General features: G+C 39.4%; 1 protein-coding gene across 2 annotated transcripts in view; it reads left to right on the forward strand.

Annotated features, from left to right (window-relative positions):
• The window catches only part of COPA (COPI coat complex subunit alpha), a 42262-nt gene extending 17581 nt beyond the window's left edge, over positions 1 to 24681 (forward strand). The window contains exons 9-33 of one of the 2 annotated variants that reach the window (XM_044676531.1): positions 407 to 542; positions 1385 to 1467; positions 5363 to 5513; positions 6475 to 6541; positions 8182 to 8257; positions 10370 to 10452; positions 11624 to 11763; positions 11873 to 11958; positions 12030 to 12195; positions 13496 to 13658; positions 13788 to 13934; positions 15378 to 15567; positions 15662 to 15757; positions 16260 to 16348; positions 16543 to 16666; positions 17928 to 18017; positions 18201 to 18310; positions 18669 to 18746; positions 21068 to 21136; positions 21480 to 21616; positions 21875 to 22061; positions 22145 to 22255; positions 22577 to 22738; positions 23510 to 23704; positions 23943 to 24681. In XM_044676531.1, coding sequence (XP_044532466.1) covers positions 407 to 542; positions 1385 to 1467; positions 5363 to 5513; positions 6475 to 6541; positions 8182 to 8257; positions 10370 to 10452; positions 11624 to 11763; positions 11873 to 11958; positions 12030 to 12195; positions 13496 to 13658; positions 13788 to 13934; positions 15378 to 15567; positions 15662 to 15757; positions 16260 to 16348; positions 16543 to 16666; positions 17928 to 18017; positions 18201 to 18310; positions 18669 to 18746; positions 21068 to 21136; positions 21480 to 21616; positions 21875 to 22061; positions 22145 to 22255; positions 22577 to 22738; positions 23510 to 23704; positions 23943 to 24002 — 2996 coding nt within the window. In that variant the 3' untranslated portion in view covers positions 24003 to 24681. The remainder of the gene's footprint in view (positions 1 to 406; positions 543 to 1384; positions 1468 to 5362; positions 5514 to 6474; positions 6542 to 8181; positions 8258 to 10369; positions 10453 to 11623; positions 11764 to 11872; positions 11959 to 12029; positions 12196 to 13495; positions 13659 to 13787; positions 13935 to 15377; positions 15568 to 15661; positions 15758 to 16259; positions 16349 to 16542; positions 16667 to 17927; positions 18018 to 18200; positions 18311 to 18668; positions 18747 to 21067; positions 21137 to 21479; positions 21617 to 21874; positions 22062 to 22144; positions 22256 to 22576; positions 22739 to 23509; positions 23705 to 23942) is intronic. The other variant, XM_044676532.1, reaches the window with a different exon arrangement.
• The last annotated feature ends 2012 nt before the right edge of the window (positions 24682 to 26693 follow it).

Below are 26693 nucleotides of genomic sequence, written 5' to 3' on the forward strand. Positions count from 1 at the left end.
GGTCACTCCACTCCTGGGTACTAGGAAACCCAGACTTGTGACATGTACTCCTACCATCTGTAGGTAAGAAGGGCATAAGCTTCTTGTGAAATCATGTTCTTCATATTAATTCTGAGGCACAGAAGCTGGCCTTTCCCCTTTCTTTTAAAAATATTGTTCTGGCATCGTGGAGTTTGAATAAGAAGAGCAATTTTTAAAAGAGAAGTTGAAAGAAATTTGAAATTATTGAAGGGAAGAAGTACCTTGATCTTTAAAACCCACTCTTAGAGAGTTGTTTGTTGTTGTTGTTTTTGCTGATGCTGAGCATTTGGTTGAGAGCAGTTCACTACCACATAGCCAAATTCAGTGACAGTACAAAATGAGAGGGGTACTTCTGGCAACCTCATTCTTCCTTTCTTCTTACCAGAATCTAAGGCTTGGGAAGTAGATACTTGCCGAGGTCACTACAACAATGTCTCCTGTGCTGTCTTCCACCCTCGCCAAGAACTCATCCTTAGTAATTCCGAAGATAAAAGTATCCGGGTGTGGGATATGTCAAAACGGTAAGGTAGGGGGCAGCTGGGTAGCTCAGTGGATTGAGAGTCAGGCCTAGAGACGAGAGGTCCTAGGTTCAAATCCGGCCTCAGACACTTCCCAGTTGCGTGACCCTGGGCAAGTCACTTGACCCCCATTGCCCACCCTTACCACTCTTCCACCTAAGAATCAATACACAGAAGTTAAGAGTTTTAAAAAAAAAATGGTAAGGTAGTTTGTGGTGAGCTTAATACTAGGAATAAAATTGTTATAAGCCTAAGAAAGAGTGGAGGAAGGTAGTAAGGTCCACTCTTTTCTCTTTAAACATACTAGTTTTTCGTGTGTCCATTATCTTTAGTATTTTGAAAATCAAACCAAGAACTGTACAAGTTTGAAGATACATTGATAAGCTATTCATTCCACTCTACCAATCAAATGGGGATCTCCCAACCTTTATTCCTCTAAATTCAAACAAAATTTTTTTTTCTCCTTGCTAATATGGTAAGTTCAAGAAGTGAGGAAATCAGAAACATGCTTGAGATGAGGAAACTGAAGAACATTATAGTCTCTTGATGGGGTAGGTATTGATCAGTTATCATTATAGCCTTAGAGGTCACTGAATCCAACTCTCATTTTGCAGGTAAGAAAATGGGTTCATAAAGGTTAAATAACTTCCCCAGTGTCACACAGTTAGTGTTCAAGGCAGGATTTGAGCCAGGTCTTACTGATTCCAAGTCCAGCATTCTTGGTTATCTTCTCTTGGCATGGCTTGATTCCCTCCTTTAATTTGTTGTCTTTCAGATTGAAGATTCCTGGGGAACTGATGATTATTTTTCCATTTTTTCCCCCCTCTTTTCCAATTTATAAATAGGACTGGAGTTCAGACCTTTCGTAGAGATCATGACCGTTTCTGGGTCCTCGCTGCCCATCCCAACCTCAACCTCTTTGCTGCAGGTAAGAGTCCTTTTTTCCTCCTTCCTAATTGTGCCTCAGGGTCTAGAATAGAGCAGAGTTATTCTCTATCACTTTTTAAGGAGATGTACATGAGGTTGACTTAGGAGAGAGCAAGATTCTCAGTCAGTTGGTTAGATTTCTAGTTTCTTTTTTTCTCCAATATTTTTGGAGAAAAGATGCTCTCTTTTCTCAGAGACCTACCTACTCTGAATTTCACTGACAGATCACAAGCTTTCTCTTTCTAGAGCCTATCCAATGCTGATCCCTGGCCCTGAGAATATGAAACTACACATGTATAGTTTTCTCAGACCAATAGGGAAAAGTAGTAAGAGGCTATGTCTCCTTATGAGAGTGGAAAACACTAGTAGAAATTATCAAGTTTTTTCATATTTTTCTTAACCAACTAGGGCTTAGAGGTCATGTCATATCATATCAAGATCAGTTGAAAGAACTTAGAGCTTTTTAAATTGGAGAATATAAGTATTGCTGGGAGGAGAGATGAAGTGAAGGGGATATGATAATTTTCTTCAACTATTTGAAGGACTGTCATGTTGAGGAGAGATTACACTTATCCTACCTAACCTCCAAGAGCAGTATGATTGGAAATTGCAAAAAGACAAGTTAAGGCTTGTTAGGAAAAAAAAATTCCTAACAAAGCAATCTTAACATGGAAAGGATTGCCTTAAGGCATGGTGAGTTCCCCATAACCGAAGGTCTTCAAGCAAAGACTGAATGACCACCTGTTTGCCAGGCATATCACACACAAAATAGAAATTGCGAAACTTGGAGGGAAAAAGAAGAGTTAAGGATGACTCTTGAGAACTGTACTGTTAGAGAGTCATAGGTAAAAGAATTATTTTAAAAGTTTAAAAGGAATATTTTACTTTGCAAGTGACTCTGATGTGAAAACCTACATGACTAGAAGATCAAAGGTTGCCTGCCACAAAAATAAAGTTAGAAAGAAAAGTGAGTTTAGGGGAAAAGTTATGAGTCCTATCTTGGATTTGTTGAATTTGTAATACTTATGAGAGAAAATCCACATGGAGATGTCCAGTAGGTAACTGGTGATATGAAACTGAAGCTCAGAAAGGAAATGAGTACATTTGAAAGTCATCTGCATAAAAATGATCATTGACCTTAGAGGAGTGATGATGTCATCAAGAGAATACAAGTAAAGGGGAAAGGACGCTGAGGTCCTCTATATAGAGGCATATGAGGGAGCTGAGCTGCCAGCAAAAGAGATTGAAAAGGAATAATCAGGTAGGATGAGAAGCAGGAGAGAGTAGTATTAACTGGAGGGCAGGAACTATACAGGAAAAGATGGAAAGAGAAGAGAATCTACAAGATTAGTAAGATTACTAAACTTATAGGTTGGGGAAATGCTATCAATATTTTTTACCTAGATTTTAGCAAAATTTTTGATAAAGCATTTCATGATGTTCATGTGGAAAAGACAGTTACATTAATTTTGGGAGAGGCGTGGACCTTTTTGGCAATCTGGTAAAACCTGTGGACCCTTCTAAAAATATTCTTAAATGTGTAAAATGTAAAATATACATATATATATATATGATATATAGAATTACAGTTATTTGTAATTATATTTATCAAAATATTAAAAACAAATTATTGGACTACAAATTAAAACCCCCTAATTTAAATAATACAGTTCAATGGATCCAGAACTTGTTTGATGGCCAGACTTAAAAAGTAGTTGTATGTTAATGGTTTGATGTCAATATGACATGGAAGGGTCTAAGGAAGTAACCCAGGGAGTTGTGCTTGGATTGTTGTGCTCATTAAATTTACAGATGACACAAAGCTGAGAGGGATAACTAACATACTGGATGATAAAAAATTCAAACAAATCTTGACAGGCTAGAGCATTGGACTGAATCTAATAGGGTGAAATTCAGTCAGGATAAATTTAAGGCACTTAAGTCCATGAAGAAGACATAGATAACAGTTGTTTGTTTTTTCTGAAAAAAAGATCTTAAGGTTTTAGTGGATTGTAAGCTCCATATGAGTCAACAGTATGTTGTGGCAGCACCCAAAAAATAGTAAAATTTTGTGCTATTTTAAGAGGGGCATAGCATCCAAAAATTAGGGAGATGATAGTCTAATTGTACTCTGCTCCCATTTGGAGTATTATGTTCAATTCTGGGCACCATGGCTTAAGAAGGACATTGATAAGCTAGTGTCAACAGGAGGGTTTGAGTCCATTTCATATGATGAAAGGTTGAAGGTAGTGGGCACATTTAACTTAGAAAAGACTAGAGAGATATGATAGCTGTCTTCAAGTATTTGAAGTTCTGTCATGGAGAAGGGTTAGACTTATTCTATTTGGCCCCAAAGGGACAGTGAGTAGAAGCTGCAAAAATGCAAATTTAAGCTTAATGTGAGGGGGAAACTTTCTAACAATGAAAGCTATCCAAAAGTGGAATGGAACACCTAGAAGGATGGTGAGTCCATGCTGGTCTTCAAGTAATGGCTGATCAACCATTTGTCATATTATAGTGGAGAATTTCTTTCACTTGTGGATTAAACTAGATGACTATTAAGGTTCTTCTAATTCTAAAATTCTGTGATTCTCAGATGGTCAATAGTGTCAAAAGTAGATTGAAGTCAAGAAGAATAAAATTTGAGGAAAGGCTGTTGGATTTAGCAATTAAGAGATCATTGTTAACCATAGAATGGTTTCAGTGAGGGTGTAGGGTTTAAAGCCAAATTTTAGGGTTTAAGTGAGTAGGAGGTAAGGAAGTAGAGACAGAGTATAGATGACTTTCTCTAGGAGTTTGGTGAGATATAGGACAGTAATTTAAGAGTGTAGCAATATAAAATTGATGTTTTTTAAGATAAGGGCAAATCCAAACCAGTGTATAAGGAAAATGGAGATTAAAGAGAGGGACTAATGGAAACATCACTTATTGAAGAAAAATGGGAAACTTCTATCAGGGATATAATGAGATTGCCTTAGCAAAAGACTACCTCCTCATCAGAGACTAGAGAAAAGAGGAGCAAAATGTAGGATGAGATTAAAGGCATTTGAAGTATAGAGTTGGGGAGAAGAGGAAACTCTTAGCCTCTGTTTTCTTAATAAAATATAGAGTGAGGTCCTCTTCAAAGAGGAAGTGGCATGAGATGGTATGAGCAGAGAATGTGAGATTTTGAACAGCTTCTCTGTGGAGGAAGATAGGGAGTAAATAAGGAAGAATAAAAAGATTGTTATGCAAAAGCAAGGACACAGTTTAGAAAAACTGAAAAATTTATAACAGTAGACCTAGACAACAAAGTTGTTTGGCTTCCTCCAGTGGTATTCAGCACACAAATAGGAATAAAGAAGGTAAAGGGATCTTCCTAGCCTCAAATAATCACTGGATCTTTATATGTGGTGAATGTTGTATAGTTATATAGGTGAATGTTGTATATTTTTACCAAAATAAAGTATTGATATCATTTGGGGTTTTTTTTTTTAATCACCTTCATTTCAAAATATATCACTCACCTCCCCCATGCAGAGCCATTCTTGTCATTTAAGTCCATGAATGTATAGAACCAGCAACGTAGAAGATAGCAACTATGACCTATATACCATTTCCAAGTTTCCTGCATCCTTAGTCCTCCATGTCTATAAAGAAAAGAGGAAGTTGAATGAATTCTTGCATCTCTACAGTAGTTTAGATTGTTCTTCGAGCTCTCTTCTAACTCTTTAAGTCTGTGATTCTGAATCTTTTTCTGTTCTGCAAACATTCAACAGACTTGCTTGACTTTCTCATTCTAGTTTGAACCTCCTCTCAACCCCACATCCTACCAAGTCTTAAGCCTTTCTCTAACCTTGTCTGTTCCTTAGCTTTGTCTCTGAGCACAGCTAACCATTCTTTCTCCTTCCACCTAGGTCATGATGGTGGCATGATTGTTTTTAAACTGGAGCGGGAGCGACCAGCTTATGCCGTTCATGGAAACATGCTACACTACGTCAAAGATCGATTCTTGCGCCAGCTAGATTTTAACAGCTCTAAAGATGTTGCTGTCATGCAGTTGAGGAGGTAAGTCTGGCTTAAATTCTTCTGTCTTCTTAAAGCTATAATAAAACAGATCCCCTCAGGCCTTTCATCTGAGGTTTCTTTAAATAGCATTTGGGATTTTTTTCATTCATATCACAGTTTGGATCTTCTTATTGCTACCCAGGAGGATAGCTTTAGGTAGCCTTGGGAGTGGGTCTTCTCTATGAGTTAATGAATCCTGGGATAAAGAATTCTTTTACCAGGGTCTTGACTCATCTATCTGTTCTTATCCATAACAAGGGAAATTTTCTTTTAATAGAGTATCCCAATTTAGTGGTACCACATTCACCTTAGATTGGATCATCCCAGGTCAGACTGGGAGATAAATTAAAGAGTTGAATGTCATCTGAGGGGAAGGTGCATTTGTATTTGTTTGGTACACATTCTTCTCCCTCATTCTTCTACTGCCCAGCAGGAAAATATATATAGTACCTCAAACTAGAGTACACAGATGATATGATAACCTCTGGGACTCCTAGCAGAAGGCACTGTCCTCTTGGAAAGCCAGCTGCATCAGGATGCTGAAACATTCATGGTGACAAACCTTGGCATGGAAGGTTTGTTGTCCTCTGCCAGTATTGCTGTAATAAAAGTTGGGTTGATATAAATGTTCCAAGGAACTAGAGAAAACTGCCAGAGACAAATCAAAGTCGTGTTGCTCTGTGGTGTCAATTGTAATTGTGTGTAGGAATTTGGATTTCAGTAAGGTTGATCCTACTCCCCTACAGCCTGTCCTTTCCCAGTTGTTGCCATCACCTTCTATTCACTGACTTGGTGTACTGGGTTTGTTTCAAAAAGCTTTTTACTTAGAATAAAAGACTCAAGTTAGATAAGGTAGGAAAAAAGTGAACATAATTTTGAAAGAAATGTAAAAATCCAAAGGCTGAATTCTCTGAATTCTATTCTGATGTTTCTTCACAATTTCTTCTTTTTATCCTCCTAGTGGTTCCAAATTTCCAGTATTCAATATGTCATATAACCCAGCAGAGAATGCAGTCTTGCTGTGCACAGTGAGTAATCACCATTGAGGTGGGTTCTTAAACCTCAGAGCAGGGGTCGGCAACATATGGCTCTCGAGCCATATCTGGCTCTTTTTGCAAGAGCCATAAAGTCAATTTTTTTTCAGGCACTGTTACAGGAGCAGCACTGTGAGCACTGTACGGCTCTCACGAAATTACATTTTAAAACATGTGGCATTTATGGCTCTCACGGCCAAAAAGGTTGCTGACCCCTGCCTCAGAGCATCCAGGATTTAAATACTTTCTTTCCAATGGTAACAAGAGTTTTGAGTAACCTTAGGTATTAGCTTAGATTTTTAAAGTTAATGTTCTTCACTATCCACATTCAAAGGAAGAACTGTGTGTGTGTAGAAACACAGAAGAAAAACAACTGCTTGATCACATGGGTTGATGGGGATATGATTGGGGATGTAGATTCTAAACGATCATCCTAGTGCAAATATCAATAGTATGGAAATAGGTCTTGATCAATGACAGATGTAAAACCCAGTGGAATTGTGCATCAGCTATGGGAGTGGGATGGGATGAGGGGAGGAAAAGACTATGAATCCTGTAACGATGGGGAAAGTTCTAAATTAATTAATTTAAAAAAAACTGAAAGCTATGAGTCTTTTAAGTAAAAAAAAAGTTAATGTTCTCTTGAGGATTAGTCTAGCAAATGTCAGTAGACTCAAATCAGGTATAGTTCCATTATCATGGGTAAAAGATTGTTAAATGACATATACTTCAAGAATGGCGAATTCATTCTTATAGTCCTTTGAAGTATAAACTGTCCTAGATTTTCAAAGGGACACTTTTCTTTTGAATTGATAGTGTTTAACAATGTATTGCTCTTAACCCAGGAAGCAGTTAATTTGATCCTTTTTGGATCACCTAAAAGAGTGGGTCAGGTGACTAATAGGCCTTTTAAGTGGAGGTACTTTTAGAGTCTCCATGTAACCATCTCTGCTTCTTGCAGTCCATATTGCAGTGAAATTAAAAAAAAAAAAAAAACAATTCCCAATATTCCCCTGCTGCCAAATTAAGAAAATGAGACCAGTGTTCCTATTCTACTTTTGATTCGTGGTCTCAATTGCTAATTTTTCTTCTTCCTCCAATCCCCATTTTTAAAAGATGACCAATTCTTCAATGGCAGTTTCTCTTTTAAGTAAACATCTGTTGGGTTTTTTTTGTTTTTTGTTTTTTGTTTTTTTTTTTCCAGTTCACTGAAGAATACCAGAAGCAGGAGTAATAGCACTCTAAGGGAGCAGAACAAATTACCTGCAGTCAGGCATTTTTCTCTGAAATTTGGGAAAGATTCTTTTCCCGTCTATCTTTCAACTTGATAATCTGTAAAATTGAAAAAAAGAAAAAGAGTAATGCCTATGGTTATCCTAAGTTTTCAGGGTTTGAGGAAGATGAGTGGTATTATGTATATGTGAACATTTTTTGGAAAAGGCTCCTATAAACCCTGCTTATATGTACATTCTTTACATATCTCAAAAAGAGGAGGGACTGGCTATGTTAAAATCAGATATTCAGAGTATTACATGGTTACATGGTTGTAAAAGAAAATTTTGGGGTCAGGGGGAGGTTAGATTGAAGAGCTTTGCTATTCTCTTCCTTAACAATTTCACTACCCTCTTTTGCAGAGAGCCAGCAACCTAGAAAATAGCACCTATGACTTATATACCATTCCTAAGGATGCTGACTCTCAGAATCCTGATGGTAAGTGTTCAGCTGCTCTACTCATTCCAGCTCCACCCCTAACTCACATCATCTCTCCTCAAGTCCTCCACCTTCCTTTCCCAGATCATATCCACATTGCTCATGCTTTTTGGCAGGTGCTGTTGACAACTGCATCATAGGCATAGACATTGTGAAAAATTCATGTTCCTCCCACATTTTATTACCCTAGCTAGATATATATATTTTATAATTTGGTTATTAGAAACTCTCCATTTTCCCTTTCAGCACAGTGTGCTCTCCTGGTTTATTGTCAGCTGAGATGACTTTCACCCTGGTAGTTTCATTTATTTAAAAATGTGATTCCAATCTGGGAATGTGTCACCCTGGGGCTGGGGATTTATGCTCTTCGATCCACTTCCAGCTCCAATTTGCCTCCCCTCACATGTCAGAAAGATGTGGCTGTTAACAGCCCCAAGCCCCACCTGGGATCTCAGGATCCAGCTGAGACCCTGCTGCCTCCTCCATCATTCCTACCCCACTGCAAATGGCCTTCCTGTCAGAATTTGCTGACGTTGCTGATTATTGGAGTGGTTCTGATTCCTATTCACACTTCTCTTCCTGTGGTCCTTCCTATACATCCTGCAGGAGCCAGCAAGACCTTAGGTCTTCATTTCTTGACCCCTACTAGCAGGTTCCAGAGGAACTTTTTTTTGTTCATTGATAGTTTAAATTGTTGGGGTGTGTCCTCTTTGTTGGGACTATTGCTCTGTTCTGTGGCATTGCTACTGCTGTTGCTCTTTCTATTAAAGCCAGCTCTGTGGTGGATGGTGACAGAGACCATAAGGACCTATTAGGTCACAACAGGGAATGTGAACTTGTTTTACTAACTTGTAACTGAAATTTAGCACTTCCTTCCATTAGGAACTTTCTTTTTTAAACTGTTCTCTGAGAAGGGGACCATAAGTTTCACAAGACCACCAAAGTGTAGATGATACAAAAATGGATAGAATCAGAGACCTCAGTGATGGATATTTAGGGATCCTTCTAGAATTTCTTTTAATCATAGAGGAGCCTTCTCTCTAATCTAACTTATTTTTCCTCTCAGGATTGTTCAACTGCTTATGAAAAATTGAAGAGTTTTAGTTTTGTCTTCTTACCTCTTCCTTTTCCTTGCTTATCCTGGAGGAAAAAGATGGGATTATTAATTAGCAAAGAAACAGCCCAAAGATGGGCAGCAGAAGAAAAGAGGAGGAGAAGTAAAAGACTTGGATAATCCACACAGTGGATCACAAGCTCCTGGTAATGGAGTGTTGGCTACAATAATAATTAGCCTTGTAAATAGCCAGACACCCCAGGTGTTTGAGAAATTTAGGCCAGGCCAGTTGGTATGTTGGTCAATACGTTCTGCCATATTATCTCCTGTTACTGTTGGATAAAGGAGCATTACAATGCATCCTTCTGTTTTTCCTCATACTGAGTGCCCAGACAATAGGGGCTAGTTTCAATATTCAACTGGTAAAAGTAAAATATGATATGGTGAAGTTTTATAAGTCTTCTAAGGGCTAATAGCAGTGGTTGGATTTGTACTAATTGTATACCTTCCTTATTAAGAACTCCCCTCAGAATGCTCTCAGAGTTCTGCACCCAGTCCCACAGGACTCCACAAGGAGGCCTGCATTTACATGTTAAAAGCAGTAGAACAGCTGCGAGCTAGGGAGAGGGCTCTGCCTCTCCTCCAGCTTGTTTAGCGGCCTATCAGTAGGGGGCCCTGGGCCACCGACAGACCCCTCACTGTGCCACAGCTTGGCCAGGAAGGCCCTGCTCGTTAGCTTGACAGAGTATTCTGTCTCCCGGGACAAGCAGCCCTTTTGCCAGCACATGGCATTGGCTGACAGGCAGCCACTTGGCCTAGGGAAAGAGGATTGGGGGACTGGTACTGGCATTTGGAGAAAAATGGTGGGGAAAAGTCACTCATCAATAGCCTCGGGTTATGACTGAATTAGTTAGGAAGCAGCTGAGCTGGCATAGCCAAGATGGCAGCCAGCAGGACTGGCAATTCCATAGCACCTGACTCTGTCACCTGCCAGTGGCTCACCACATGTCCCTCTTTCCTAACCCCTCCCCCTCTACCCCCAATCTTGTTCTCTCTAGCCCCTGAAGGGAAACGGTCTTCTGGTCTGACAGCTGTATGGGTTGCCCGAAATCGGTTTGCTGTTCTAGATCGTATGCATTCGGTGAGTTATGACAGATCTTTTTGTTAGAGTTCAGTTGAGTGGTATGGAATAAGCAGAATTGGTTTATTAATATCTTTCCTTTCCTATTGAGATTGACAATTGAGATCATAGTTACTTCACTTCAGGACTAAGTTCTAAAATAAGGTGCTCTTTACAGTAACAAAAAGCCACAGAGTTTGAAAAATTGTGGTCTATAATAAAATGTGCCTCTCCTTTAATACTGATTAAGAAAGATGTTTTACCCTGAGGTTTATAATAAACTCCAGCCTACTATACTTTAAATGTCTCTCTTACCACTATGCGCTATTAGGAAACTGAAGTAATCAGCAAGCAGTATTATCTTTCTCCCTGTAGGTTTTTTTTTTTTAACCCTTAACTTTCTGGCTAGGGCAAGAGCTAGGCAATGGGGGTGAAGTGACTTGCCCAGGTCACACAGCTAGGAAATATCTTAGGCTAGATTTGAACTCAGATCCCTCACCACCTAGCTGCCCCTCTGCCATTAGATATTAAGATCAGTTGCATATTTATGATGCCAACACTGCAGATTTCAGGTTTCTTTGATATAATCTTTGGCCAATCTTCTCTGAATGCCCCACTGAGGAAAGGACTAGAAGAAGTTAGTGTTGAGGTGATATAAAAATACTCTTAGGGGGCAGCTGGGTAGCTCAGTGGATTGAGAGCCAGGCCTAGAGATGGGAGGTCCTAGGTTCAAATCCGGCCTCAGACACTTCCCAGCTCTGTGACCCTGGGCAAGTCACTTGACCCCCATTGCCTACCCTTACCACTCTTCCACCTATAAGTCAATACACAGAAGTTAAGGGTTTAAAAAAAAAAATTAGAAAAAAAAATACTCTTAACTAGTAACAGATTTTTTTTTTAACTCTTACTTTCTGTCTTAGAATCAATACTGTGTACTAGTTCTAAGGCAGAAGAGCAGTAAGGGCTAGGCAATGGGAGTTAAGTGACTTGCCCAGGGTCACACAGCTAGGAAGTGTCTTGAGGCCAGATTGAACCTAGGACCTCCCACCTAGTAACAAATCTTGAGCTCTTGTCAGCATAAGATTTATGGAATGAAAAGACTAATTAAAGCAAAGAAATTAGCTACTCAGAAAGGAGCCTTACCACATTCTTTTTGTACACTGAATGCCTCATCCTTTCATTTTCAATTCAGCTTCTGATCAAGAACTTGAAGAATGAAATCACCAAGAAAGTGCAGGTCCCCAATTGTGATGAGATCTTTTATGCAGGCACAGGGAACCTGCTACTTCGAGATGCTGATTCCATTACACTTTTTGATGTACAACAGAAGCGGTAATTATCCCAATTCCTTTGGTCCCCTGAAGAACAAAAGGGTCTAGGTTGTGTCCTGGGATAAAGGGATGACATCTCTCTCATTCTGTTATCTCCCCTTTCCTTCTAGAACTCTGGCATCAGTGAAAATTTCCAAAGTGAAATATGTCATTTGGTCAGCAGATATGTCCCATGTAGCCCTGCTAGCCAAGCATGGTAAGGATTAACTCAGAGCAGGATCCTTCATCTACTTGTACTTCCCTTCCTGTTCCAGCTGGGTACTCATTATATCTCTTGCTCTCTGATTCTCATAGCCATCATGATCTGCAATCGTAAACTAGAATCACTTTGTAACATCCATGAGAATATTCGTGTCAAGAGTGGAGCCTGGGATGAAAGTGGTGTGTTTATCTATACCACCAGCAACCACATCAAATATGCTGTCACTACTGGGTAAGTTCTCCTTTTAGGAGAAAGTGTTTTTCTGAAAAGACTGAACTATCTTAGGTATAATTAAGACCATTGTCTCATTCCTCAAGAGACTTGGAGATATCTTTTTGCCAAATCCAGTGGTCAGCTTCATTCTCTGAAAAAGCAATCCATTTTGCTCACCAGTGACTTCCTCTACACCTATAATTATATAACATTCCTCTATCCCCAATATCTTCTTTTATATCATCATTTTTCAACCATATCTTTTTCCCTTTCCCTCCCCAGAGAATCATCCCTTTGACAAAATAAAAAAAAAAAGCAGTTTAGTAAAACTAACCTATATTTTAAGAGTCTAACAATGCATGCAATTTCTTTTATCTATCTCCCACCTCTAACAATAATTTTTTTCTGAAGGAAAACCCAGTTTCCCTATTTTACCTTCATTCTACTGTAAGAAGGGAAATTTTATATATATATATATATATGTATATATATGTATATATATGTACATATATATATATATATATAATATAATATAAGGTGTGGTCGCCAGGAATCAATCAGATTTAGATTGATTCCATAATTAAAAATAGGCCCAAGTCAGGATGACTTTTATTGTAGTTTATTTACAATTAGGAAGGTTGAAGGTAGGGAGATAGAGAGAGAGAGAAATGGACAGATTTAGAGCTAAACAAACAAGGTTACTGGCCACAAGGCCTTGACAATTAGAGAGTCAAAGAAGCCGCCTTGAGGGTAGATATTCTAGAACACCAAGAGAGGCGAAGGGAAGTCAGCCTAACTTACCCACGTGACAGTTCAGAGGGAAGCCATCTGAGGTCTCACCAGAGATCCTTCTACCCCAAGTTCAAAGCACCAACTCCTCACAGGAAGTTACCAGCCGCTTTCGTCACTTCCTGCACCCACCTCTAATTTCAAGTGGACAATGTCAGTCTCAACACTGTTTTGGACTGCCCAAGGGCAGTCCCTTGTTCTTGATTTGTTACTTATTGTCATGTATAGGTAACTAATCTCCCTTCCCCACTCAGGGAGGTGGGATAACATTATCTCTGGTGGCTAGAGTTTTAACTATGAATGGGGTGAGCTGATTCCATTTGCACACTACATGAAAAAGTAAAATTAAAAATATCAGCAGGTATCATCCTCATGTTATGAGTCCTTTCCTCATCAACTCAGGTAGCAATTATCAGATTAAGAATAGCTGGATAGGATTTAGCAGTGTAATAAGGAGTTGGAGCCCCTTGTTTGCCCTGTCTCCACAGGTACTTATAGCTGTTTTTTATTCCTCTCTTCCCACCTTCAGGGACCATGGGATAATTCGTACCCTTGATTTGCCAATCTATGTCACACGGGTGAAAGGCAACAATGTGTACTGCCTTGATCGGGAATGTCGCCCACGAGTGCTTACCATTGATCCCACTGAGTTTAAATTCAAACTAGCCTTAATCAACAGGAAATATGATGAGGTACAATGGAAAAAAGGCCTGGGGGGAGAGGGAATATCTTTGAGTAACAGAAAATGCAAGAATTGCTACTTCTCTTCTGAGTAGACTTCACCACCATCTCTGTCCACCCACACACACACCTACCTGTAGGTACTGCACATGGTGAGGAATGCCAAGTTGGTGGGCCAGTCCATCATTGCCTATCTTCAGAAGAAGGGCTATCCTGAAGTGGCACTGCACTTTGTTAAGGATGAGAAGACTCGATTCAGTCTGGCCCTGGAATGTGGAAACATTGAGGTAAAGCCACCAGTCTCTTGGAATAACAGGGCATGGTTTGGTATTTGAAGAATTAGATAATTGGTCCTGAGTTTGTAAGTGAAAGTCCTTAAATGTAGTTTAGGGTTTATAAATGATAAACTATCTCATCAATATATTTGCTTCCTCTTTGACGCCTACCTTTCCTTATCTTTAGTATCCTTATCTGAGTATCTCATAACCTGTCATATTTCTATTTTCACTATATTACTCCCAAGACAGGAACAGATAGTCAAAATAGAGAACAAATCCCAGTATTCATTGCTGTGATTGCTGAGAGAGAAAGGAGTTAATAAAATGCCTCTTTGAAAACAGTCCAATGAAATGTCATGATGATATGAAAGAGTAATCATATCTATTCAACTCTGAATAGTCTCCTTTTTATTCTTGTTCAGTGGATAGATCTCGAGATCTCTTTATCACCTCTGATAATCTGATAAGGACAGTTTAGTTGATAAGGAATTAATGGACACTGAGATCTTTTAGCTCATGCTTCCAGCTCTGACTCCAGGAGCATGAAGTTTATTATATATATTTCAAGACTCATTTCACACAAAAGAATCCCCCCCCCAAAAAAACTTTGCAAATGCACAGAAGTTACAAATTATGTCATATCAAAATACAAAAGGTCTCATTGGCTTCAGAACAGACCAAGGCCAAGGCTGAATTTTGACTGAGCTCTTATCAGAAAGCCAAGTTGGGGAATATTTTTCTCAGGGTTGAATTGCCCCTGCTAAGGTTTTGGCCTTGGCTATACCAGGCAGCTGCATTCCTGGCCAAAGGCGGAGAGTGTTAATCTTTTAAATGCTGGCCCACTAGGAACCTAAAGCTCTTCAATAAGGCCACAATACTTTTCAACAAGAAATCACAAGGATCACAAAAGGGGTCAAAAGAGGAGTCTCCGATTTTTATCTATTCTCTTATTGGCTTCCCACAGATAGAGTGCTGATCCTGGAATCAGGAAGACCTGAGTTCAAATCTAGCCTCAGACACTAGTTGTATGATCTTAAGTCACTTAACCCTCTTTGCCTTAGTTTCCTCATCTGTAAAATGAGTTGGAGAAGGAAATGACAAACCATTGCAATACCTTTGCCAAGAAAACCTCAAATGGGGTCAGAGACTCAGATCCAACTAAAACAAATGAGACCTCAGGTGACTCACCTTTAAGGACCTAATAATATGACATTCAGACAACAGGGTAGAGCTAAGCTAGAACTGATTCCATGGAGTCCCACAGCTTTTCTGATACCATTTTGTTGAATAATTTGTTGAAAAACTATACAAGGAACTGTTGGAGTCTGATTACATTACAAATCAAAGCATGCCAGTATCCCAGCAAATTTACTTGAAATCTTACCCGTTAGAGTACCAAAGACAGCAACAGTCACTCTTGGCACTCAATTTTGTCTCTTCGGATATCCTCAGATTGCCCTAGAAGCAGCCAAAGCCCTAGATGATAAGAATTGCTGGGAAAAGCTAGGAGAAGTGGCCCTACTCCAGGGAAACCATCAGATTGTGGAGATGTGCTACCAACGTACCAAGAACTTTGATAAGCTTTCCTTCCTTTATCTCATCACTGGCAACCTTGAGAAACTTCGCAAGATGATGAAGATTGGTGAGGCCCCTAAAGCCAGGGATGGAAAGAGGGTTTATGGAGGAGGAGGGAGAAAAAGAAAGGGCCATGATCTGATGTTTCTTCTATTGTACAGCTGAGATCAGAAAAGACATGAGTGGCCATTACCAGAATGCTCTGTACCTGGGTGATGTTTCAGAACGTGTGCGCATCCTGAAGAATTGTGGGCAGAGTGAGTTTAAAATACCTTTCAGTCCTTTAGAATCTTAAAGAGCCATATGCTTTCCATTCCATTATACTTATCTATTATGGTCAGGGATTTGGATTCATATGCTTCCTTTAAGTCTCTCAGATCAAGAATAATTTCTGCTTTATCCATCCGCTATTACTTTTACCACCTGATGTACCAAGGGGGACATCATTCACATTACTGGGTCTGTTGGGTTGTGATGTCCTAGCAAGCTAGAAGGAAGGGGATGAGATTAGGAGACTAGAACCAGCCACAGGTTAGAATAGTAATTTAGGAATCAACTGGTAGAGAAGGTAATAATGGGTCTGCTTCTCCCCTAGACCTATGCTTTTCCTCCCCTCAGAACCTTCCACACCTCATTCTTCCAAAAGGAGCTTTCACTTCTTAAGAAACCAGAAACTGAAAAGGATCTCACTAAATAGAACACTGATACTCGGGTTAAAATAGAGTAGATGTCTGGAATTGAGATCTGTTTCTTCCACAGAATCTCTGGCCTACCTTACAGCTGCTACTCATGGTCTGGATGAGGAAGCAGAGAGCCTCAAGGAGACATTTGACCCAGAGAAGGAGACAGTAAGTCCCAGATTGGGTTCCTTTGGTCTAAATCAGGGGGAATGTGAGCTTCTCATAGGGACATTGGTCTATAAATCTCTATCTTTCCCACATGGTTTCCAGAAGGTTGAGGGTAACATCAGTGATCAGAGAGGACCCCAGACATTTTCCCTTTGTTCTTTACAACTTTGTGACTATTCTTGATCACCCTTTAGATTCCAGACATTGACCCCAATGCCAGGCTACTCCAGCCACCTGCACCCATCATGCCATTGGACACAAACTGGCCCCTGTTAACTGTTTCCAAAGGCTTCTTTGAGGGTTCTATTGCTAGTAAGGGTAAGTATACATCTACCATCTACATAACAGGTGCTTAATAAGTGTTTATTGATTGATTAATTGTAGAGGGTAGAACTCAGTGGGTACTGTCAGCACTCTATCCTTTACTTTGGCTCCATCTGCCCTTTTTTTGAGTGGACTCCTATGAAGTACGCAGCCTCTGGAGCTCTCTGAAAAGCTGCCTGTACTACGACACTGCCTTAAAATGCAGCTTCATCTGCTTCACACTCTATTGTATGGATTTTTAAAATGGCAGTTACCATTTTCCCACCTTCTTTATTTAAGCATTTGAGCTATCATTCTGTCTGTTCTTGAGAACTAAAACCCTGGTATGCTATAAGAACCATAACTTCCACCTCACTTTATCCTTATCCTCACCTTGATAAGACAAACCTGTAGTTAGATGTAGTCAAAGGACATCTTTTCCCTTGTTCTGCCTTCTAGCTAGGAACAGATTGATCTGTTCCCAGGACATTGATTATAAAATACTTAGAGCCTCCAGTAAAGAATCCAGCATAACATATAGAGGAAGGGTTCTTTTCTGATCCTTCAGACCAAGTATATACAAAAAAAATGATACTCAAGCTTTCTTGCTCAAGGGCCTTTTTCCACTCAGAATTCTATCTATATAATGTGGGTAATAATATAGTAGGGAAGAGAAGGGGGAGGGGGGGTCTGAGAAGAATGCTGGTTTTTATTCACAAAAAGACATGGGAAACTTAGAAAAGAGAGTGGAAGTAATAGAAGGGCTACATATGATGTGTAGAGATAAAAGTTAAATTTAAGATTGAATCACCTACAGGGAAAGCTGAAGGAACACAGAATAAAAATATCAATCTGTAAAGAGTAGCTAACATCTTTAATGGATTTGAATTGTAGTAAGACAGATTTAGGCTAGATTTCAGAGAGAACTGAAAGACCATAAGGAAGTAGTATATTTGGCCCAAAGACTAATTTTCAGATGCATATAGGCTGGTTCTATTACAGCTCCTTCTGTCCTTATTATGACCTGACTGCAATGTTCAGCACAATAATAGCTCCCAACTTTCAAGAATTAATATACAATCCCCTTTTTCCCCCAAATACCAAAAGAGAAAACAACAGAACCCTGGGTATTCCTTCTGAAGAGTTGCTGAACCCTTCCTATATATGTTATGCTGGAATATTGTAAGGAATAAACAAGATTTAAAAAATCATCTGTTGGAGAGTCAGAACCTTCTTGTTCCCTTAGTTGTGTGACCTCTCTTTCCTATCCTTGCAGGAAAAGGAGGCGCACTAGCCGCTGACATTGACATTGATACTGTTGGCACTGAAGGCTGGGGAGAAGATGCAGAGCTGCAACTGGATGAAGGTTTGAACAAGGGAAAGCCAGTGAAACAGATGAAGGGATTGAGGGGGCTGTTGGATAGGAACATAGAGGGACAATCTGAAGATTTCCAGACTGAGGGCCAACTTAACCTATAGAGTTCTGCTTTCCCAAGACTATGGCTGTACATTTATTGAAGGCCAACAGAAACTTGGATTTTCCTTACAGATGGCTTTGTGGAAGCATCAGAGGGTTTTGGCGATGAAGTGCTTGCTAAAGGACAGGAAGAAGGAGGTGGCTGGGATGTGGAGGAAGACTTGGAACTCCCACCTGAACTAGTATGGAGAGTTTCATTCCTGCTTTTGTGCATTGCTCAGAAGGGGATGTGGCACAAACTGAAGTCTCCCAAAGGATGGCAATCTGGGATTTCTATCCTTTGGTAGCTTCTATTTGGGCTTCATCTGATCTTTTTTTGGCGGGATAAGATGGTGTCGGTAAGGGCCCACATTAAGAAAATGTTAAATAGTTTTCTTCTGTGAGTTAGTTTTTAGATTCTCATCCTGGTTCCATGACTTTAGACAAATCTTATTCATTTTACTGGGTGTGGGGGCTTGAGACAACAGCAGTTCCTGTGCTTTGGATTCCTCAGAGGAAAGGGATAAAAAAGCCAAGTTAGGGAATTCTTTTACTTTGCAGGATATTTCTCCTGGGGCAGCTGGAGGTGCTGAAGATGGGTTCTTTGTCCCCCCCACCAAGGGAACAAGTCCCACTCAGGTAAGTAGAAGAAGGGAACAAGCATTTATTAAGTACCTCATGTGTACCAGGCACTGTTCTTAGAGGTAGGTGCTATTATTATTCCCAAGAAACTGGAATAAATTAAGAGATTTACTCAAGATCACATAGCTAAGAAAATGTCTGAGGCCAGATTTGAACTCCTTCCCAACTCCAGGCTCAATGCTATATGCACTACTTCACCTACTTGTCTATAGGGAAGTGAGGTCTGCACAATGCTTGGCACATAGTAGGCACTTAAACATGTTTATTGAATTGACATGGATATATAGGTACTAGGGTGTTGATACCTAAGATAAAAAGAAGATAGTAAGATAGTAATAGAACCCTAGCCACCTTTGTTGGGTTTAAGTCATCTCAGGTCCTCAAAGAACTACCAGGTGTTAGTGCTGTTTGGAAGGGTATCACCTGGAGAGGTGCTGTAGGCACAGAAAAAAGAAAACAATAGTTTTCAAAAAAGTGAAGAAAACAGCACTTAACTTTTATTTCTTTTATTCTAAGGTAAGATAGTTAATATATTAAAGGCAGAAGTGATCACAAAGAGCCAATATGATTTTATCAAAAATGTGTCATGGCAGAATAACTTATTTCCTTTTTTTAACAAGGTTACTAAGCTGGTCAGTTAGGGGAATGCTGTAGCAACGAACTGCCTAGGTCTTAGCAAAATGTTTGATAAAATAATTCATACTATTCTTGTGGAACATGTGCAGAGATGTGAGCTAAGCAATAGTCAAATTAGGTAGCTTTGGAGGTGGTTGAATAATAGCTGGACTCAGATTCTGGAGTAGACACTCCCAGGGAGCTAGACTTTGCACTTTGTGTTTAATATTTTACCATTGATTTAGCTAAAGACATAGATGAGAACATGTTAATTAACATGACAGTATTCTAAAGGGTCTTGACAGGATAGGATACTGGGTTTTATCTATTTAAATCAAATTTCATAGGGATAACAGTTTCAAAAAATGAGTTTCAGAAGGCATTACTAAGTAGTTGGTTCAAGAAAGATTTGGGAGTTTTAGTGCACTGCAAGCTTAACAAGAATTAGCAGTGTGATTCCATCTGTCAAGACTATTAATACAGGGGCAGCTGGGTAGCTCAGTGGAGTGAGAGTCAGGCCTAGAGACAGGAGGTCCTAGGTTCAAACCCGGCCTTAGCCACTTCCCAGCTGTGTGACCCTGGGCAAGTCACTTGACCCCCATTGCCCACCCTTACCAATCTTCCACCTATGAGACAATACACCGAAGTACAAGGGTTTAAAAAAACAAACAAACAAAAAAAAAAAGAATATTAATACAGGGGGATGAAAGGGGTTGAAGGGGAAAGTAAAAACAAGAATCATGTAACCATGGAAAATTTTTCTAAAAAAATAAAATATTTAAACCAAAAAAAAAAAAGAATACTAATACAATCGTAGGTCATAATGAGGGCATAGCCAAGAATTAAGTGGTGATAATCATATTGTATTCATCCCTAGTTAGGCCACAACTGGAATATTGTCTTTAGTGCTGGGTATCACATTTTAGGATAATCATTAAAAAACTGATTGTTGTCCCTAAAAGGGCAACCAAGTGAAAATTGGTTGAAGGAATTGGGGCTGTTTCATCTGGAGGAGAGAAGTTTTAGGGGATGGGACATGGGAATGAGCACATTAATATTCTTCAAGTATTGGAGGAGGAATTAGACTTGTTCTTCTAGGCTCCAGAAAACAGAATTGTGAACAGTGTATTGAAATTGCAAAGAAGCAAATTGAAACTTATTGTAATGAAACTTTTTTACAGAACTATTCAAAAATAAAAGGTACTTCCTTATGTAGTAGGTGCTCCTTTACCAGGGATTTGCAAATAAAGATTGAATAACTACTTGTAGAAGGATATAAAGTATTTTTTTTTCCAGGCATAGATTAGATTAGCTGGCCACTGATGTTCTTTCTATCTCTACACATAATTCTGATTTTTTTCCCTTGGGTGTTGCTCTCTTTCTGACCTAGCTAATATATGTCTTTGGTGAGAAATGAGTCTGGTAAAACTTGAAGGGGTATGAGGTAAGAGAAGAAAATATGTAATGAGCTTTTCACCTCCATAAGATCACAGAATCCATACTTAGAACTATTAGGGACCTTAGATGCTTTTTGAGTTCAGCATTGTCATTTTATAGATGAGGAAACTGAAGTAGAAAGAGGTTATGACTTATTCACAGTTATGTCTTTGGCAGGATTTGAATTCAAATCTTCCTGACTTGAAAGTCCAGCACTCTCCTCACTATGTCATCTAGTTGCTAAGGCATTTATTTTTCCCTATCAGATCTGGTGCAATAATTCCCAGCTGCCAGTTGACCACATCCTGGCAGGCTCCTTTGAGACAGCTATGCGGGTAAGTCCTCTCAGGGTAACTTCCAGCTTAACTCATCTAGGACCCCTAGGAAACTCAAGGCATTTATCTCGATGCTATAAAAGCTGTCCTCTCTCTTTTCCCTTGAATATATAAGCCTCTTTCCATCCATCTGATTCCCTCCTCCTCTCCCCATTATCTCTAATTGACCCACTGTTTAATAGAAGTTCCTCTCAATTCCCCTTCCTTCTTTTCTTTCTTCTTTCTAGTTCATTATCAGTGGAATAATTACCTTTTCAAAAACACATTTTTATACTGTAAACTGAGTAAAAGTAGCCTGGTTTACTTTACAGGTTTTTCACAAATTTTTTTCTTCTCCCTACAGCTCCTTCATGACCAGGTTGGGGTAACCCAGTTTGGTCCCTATAAGCAGTTATTTCTCCAGACATATGCCCGGGGCCGGACCACATACCAAGCCCTGCCATGCCTACCTACTATGTATGGTTACCCAAACCGCAATTGGTAAGGACCTATTCTCCCCTTGCTCTCCAAATAATAGAGTAAATGTTGAAAATAACAAGATTTCAGCTTCAAAGCCCACAAGTTGGCTAGTGACAAAGCCAGATTTGTCCTTGAATCAATGCCAGCAAAAAGTTGCGATTTAAAATATTCATTCCCCTTGACAATGTTCTCACCAGCTATTAGGGCACTGACAAAGTAGGTGATGTCCTTTATCTAGCCCTTACTATCATCTTCCTTTCCTCATCCTCCTCTTTCCAGGAAGGATGCAGGGCTGAAGAATGGTGTGCCAGCTGTGGGGCTGAAGCTTAATGACCTGATCCAGCGCCTGCAACTGTGCTACCAGCTCACTACAGCGGGCAAGTTTGAGGAGGCAGTGGAGAAATTCCGTTCTATCCTGCTTAGTGTTCCACTCCTTGTAGTAGACAATAAGCAAGAAATAGCTGAGGTAAGAAGTGTTGTGACCTCTTGGTCCTCTTCATACCTTCTCTTCTGGGCCCTGACTGTGCCATTTTTGGCCTCTTTTCTTAGGCCCAGCAGCTCATTGCCATCTGTCGTGAGTACATTGTGGGTTTGTCCATGGAAATTGAGAGAAAGAAGTTACCTAAAGAAAGCCTAGAACAGCAGAAGCGCATCTGCGAGGTGAGAACTATAGGCCCTCTCACCAGGCCTGGGTTCTTTATGTGATCTGCTTTCACCATAGCTTGGTAATGGGGCTCCATCTTCACATGTTTGTTCATCCAGGGTCACTAGGAAATAAGATTGGTTGAGCTGGAACAGCTCTCCTTTTTATTCAAGTCACAAGGTCTCTCTTTCTGGAGTACCTTCTACTTAGTCCTTCTGTTGACAAACTTAGGTCATAGCCTCACACTAAACTCTTAATTTTTATAGCACCAACCTGATGTGGAAACCTTCAGGCTGCCAGAACTTGAGCACTAATTACGTTCTCCCTTCCCCCATCAGATGGCAGCTTACTTCACCCACTCCAATTTGCAGCCTGTGCATATGATCCTGGTGCTTCGAACAGCTCTTAATCTCTTCTTTAAACTCAAGAACTTCAAGACAGCTGCTACCTTTGCACGGCGCCTATTAGAGCTGGGACCCAAGCCTGAGGTGTCCCAACAGGTAATCAGCACTTTCTTAGACAGATAGAGGGGAAATTGGTGTTAGTTCAGAAAGAGAAACCCTAGGATCTCTGCCCCCACAATAGGTACTATGGAAGCAGACAAGTCTTCACTGGGTACTTCTTTGGCTCTGGAGTTTGAGGAAAAAATAGACTTACCCATCCAGAGGTAAAAGGAAAGACATGGGGCCAGCAGGAAGATTACATACCCCCAGTTTCTGCAGGATTCCATAGCAACCCCTCTTCCTAAATTAAAAAAACATATGTTTGTGTAATATGTCTGTATCTATAATGTGTGTGTGTGTATTCCATCCCTCATCCAAATAACAGTGTTCCCATCAGTTCAATGAAAAAGTCATGGCTTCCCCTGGCTGAGATGAAATATACAGTTTATAAAGCTCTGTGGATCAAAAGTATCTAATATCTGAGCACAAAACAAGAAGAACAGGTATCCCCTCACCCTGTGAAACTTGGGGATATGTATTGTTTAGAGTAGCAGCTTGCATAGTACAAAGAGAGTCAGAGTCAGAATGACCCTAGGTTCAGGTCCCTTCTTTGATACATACTAGCCATGTGACCCTGAGAAGGTGACTTAAACTTCTTAGTACCTGCCATACTAGTCATAGTTCTGGACCATCTATAAAAGGAAACTTTAAATGGATGGGGGCTCTTCTCACTGTAACAAGGGGCAAAAAACTGCTAAAGCAAGCTAGGGAATGGTGGTAGGATCTTCTGTGAACCACCACCTTTCCTCTCTTCAAACATTCCCTTAGACTCGAAAGATCTTGTCTGCTTGTGAGAAGAACCCAACAGATGCCTACCAACTCAATTATGACATGCACAACCCTTTTGACATCTGTGCTGCATCCTATCGACCTATTTACCGTGGCAAGCCAGTGGAGAAGTGTCCACTCAGTGGAGCTTGTTATTGTCCTGAATTTCAGGGCCAGATCTGCCGTGTCACCACAGTAAGTACTTTCTAAGGGGATTCCTCAGGGACAGAGATTTCTATTTTCTGATCTGCCCTACTGTTCCATGACAGCGAATAAAGGATTCTGAGTCCATCTTTACTGAATAAAATGGAACATCATATATGTTTTGGGGCTTCTCAGACCCACATAAATATCTTTTTGACCCCCTCATCCTTGGATGCTCTAAACTTCTCTCTGTCTTACTAGTTTTTTTTTTCTTTGTTCTCTTTCATAGGTGACAGAAATTGGCAAAGATGTGATTGGTCTAAGAATCAGTCCTCTGCAGTTCCGCTGAGGCTCTATACTGAGTAGAGATGAGGTATAGAACCATTTTGCTACTGATGGTTCTTCCCAGAGAATGTCCTCCATGTTCTTATTTGTTTGTATCTTCATTTCTAACCTTTCCCCACCCAAGTTTCCTTACTTCCATTTCCCGCTTCCTATCCTTCCTGGCTGTGGCCATTTGAGATATATATGACTTAATACTGATTCCTTTGCAACCCTTAGTTTTTTCGTGGTTAATTGTTATTTGGATGATAGTTGGCCTATCTCAGTAAATCATCACTTCACCCTGCACCCCCACCCAATTCCCTCCTTGACTAAGATCTGCCAAGAGGAGAATGAAGATTCTACAGAGCAAAGAATCAACCATTCATTCTTGTCGCTGTACTCTTCTCTTTCTGTCCCCCCTCAGAGAGAAAAATATTCTGGTATGGTATATCTGCCCTTAACCCCACTTGACCCTCAACCACCACATGGGACTGACTATGTTTACTTGGACCTTTGAACTGAATCCCATTTCCTTGTTCCATAGAAAGGTAAATGTCCTTTTTTTGCCTAGGGGACCGAGTTCTGTTCTGAAAGATCTAGCTGATTCTCAAAAAAGAAACATTTTCATATTGATTTACCCTTTGACACTGTTCCTGTTCCTAAGTTTTATTTCTTACATTTAATAAAGTAAATTTACTACTTGATTAGCTTGGTTCATCACATACTTCTCTAGATCCACCTTCATCTTCCCTAGCTCTTATTAAGTTAGGGATTCATTCAACAAATATTTATTAATCTCTACTATGTTAAGTATACTGTATGCAGTGCTGAAGGGATGGGTACTAGAATTGTGGTTTGTTGGCATAAAGAACTGGTAAGGAGATTATCTCTTTCAGTGCTGATTGGTACCTCCCTTAGAAAGTTGCCTGGAGCACATTTTCAAAATGGAACACTTCCCCCAACCATACTCACTGAACTGTGCCTCTTTTAGCAAAGAATAAATAAGGAGAAAAAGCAGTAGAGTAAAACTAAGCAACCATCAAATGAGTCCCATGTAAATTATTCCATGCTTTCTGAAATTATTTATTGTTCCTTAACATATCTCAGTAATATTCTGTTCTAGTCAGGTTCCACAACGTATTTAGCCATTCCCCAATTCTTTCCAATACTTGGTTACCACAAAAAAAGTACTACTCTGAATACTTAATAGTGTATGTATATGTGTGTGTATGGGACCTTTCTTCTTCTTTTTTTTTTTTTTTAAAACCCTTACCACTCTTCTGCCTTGGAATTTGGTTCCAAGGCAGAAGAGTGGTAAGGGCTAGGCAATGGGGGTTAAGTGACTTACCCAAGGTCACACAGCTAGGAAGTATCTGAGGTCAGATTTGAACCCAGGACCTCCCATCTCTAGGCCTGGCTCTCGATCCATTGAGCCACCTAGCTGCCCCATCTTCCTGTTTTTGATCTCCTTTGGGTGTGTAGTTAGCAAAGGGATGTCTGAGTCAAAAGGATATGAACATTTTGATGACATTTTTAGCAAAATTCCAAATTGTTTTCTAGAATAGTTGAACCAGTTCACAGCTTCATCAAAGTATTGATGTTCTTATCTTTTCTCATCTTTTGTCGTGTTTGCCAGTTTGCTGGATATAAGATCAAACTTCAGAGTTATCTTGATTTATCTTAGAAATAGTAATCTAGAGTGATTTTTCATTATTGTTAATAGTCTAATTTGTTTGGCCTCTTAGCCATTAGGGAATAGCTCATGATTTTGTATTAATACTTGTGTTAATTCCCTATAAAACATGAATATCAGGGTTATTTAATACAAAGGGTTTTAGTTTGTATTTTAATTGGAGGATCATAGACTTAGTAGCAAAAGGAACTTTACAGGTTATTATATACAAACCCTTCATTTTATAGATGAGAAAGCCAAGATCCAGAGAAGTTAACTTGCTCACAAGTCACTTAAGTAGTAAGACCACTATCGTTACAGTTTGTTCCCACATTTTCTTAATTTCAAATTAACACTTTTATCCATTTCACTAGGAAGTCATTAACTTCCATTCTTAGTTACATGATTTTGTACCCACAGAGTTTTTAGTTTTATGTAATCAAAATTATCTATTTTCTTATTTGTGGTCTCTGCCTTTTATTTAATTAAAAATTCACCCTCTAGCCATTGCTGTGAAAGGTAACTCATCTGGTTCTCTTCTAACTTTCTTATGGTGTGACCTTTCATAGGTTGTGCATCTATTTTGGTCTAAACAAGTGATTCTTAAACCCTTTTTGTGTCTTGCAACCCAGCCCTTTGGCAATCTAGTGAAGTCTATGGACTCCTGAGAATTTTTTAATTCATAAATTTTTATGATTTTTATTTAACTTATTTCATAAACATTTAATCCATAAAATTATAAAGGTTTTTATCCAAATAAAGTCAGATTTAAATAAAAGAAAAAATATATAGGCTTACATAGGAAACTTAATATATTGAAATATAAATAAAAAGTTCATGTGCCAAATGAGGGGGTATACCTCAGTTGGGGAATGGCCAAATTGTGGTATATGATGGTGATGGAATACAATTGTGCTATAAGGAATGATGAACTGCTTGATTTCTATAAGAACTGAAAAGACCAACATTAAATGATGCAGAGTGAAATAAGCAGAACTAGAAGAACATTCATTATATGTAGTATAATATATTGTGGGACGATCA

Source organism: Gracilinanus agilis, chromosome 4 (genome assembly GCF_016433145.1).
Source record: "Gracilinanus agilis isolate LMUSP501 chromosome 4, AgileGrace, whole genome shotgun sequence".
Lineage (NCBI taxonomy): Eukaryota > Metazoa > Chordata > Mammalia > Didelphimorphia > Didelphidae > Gracilinanus > Gracilinanus agilis.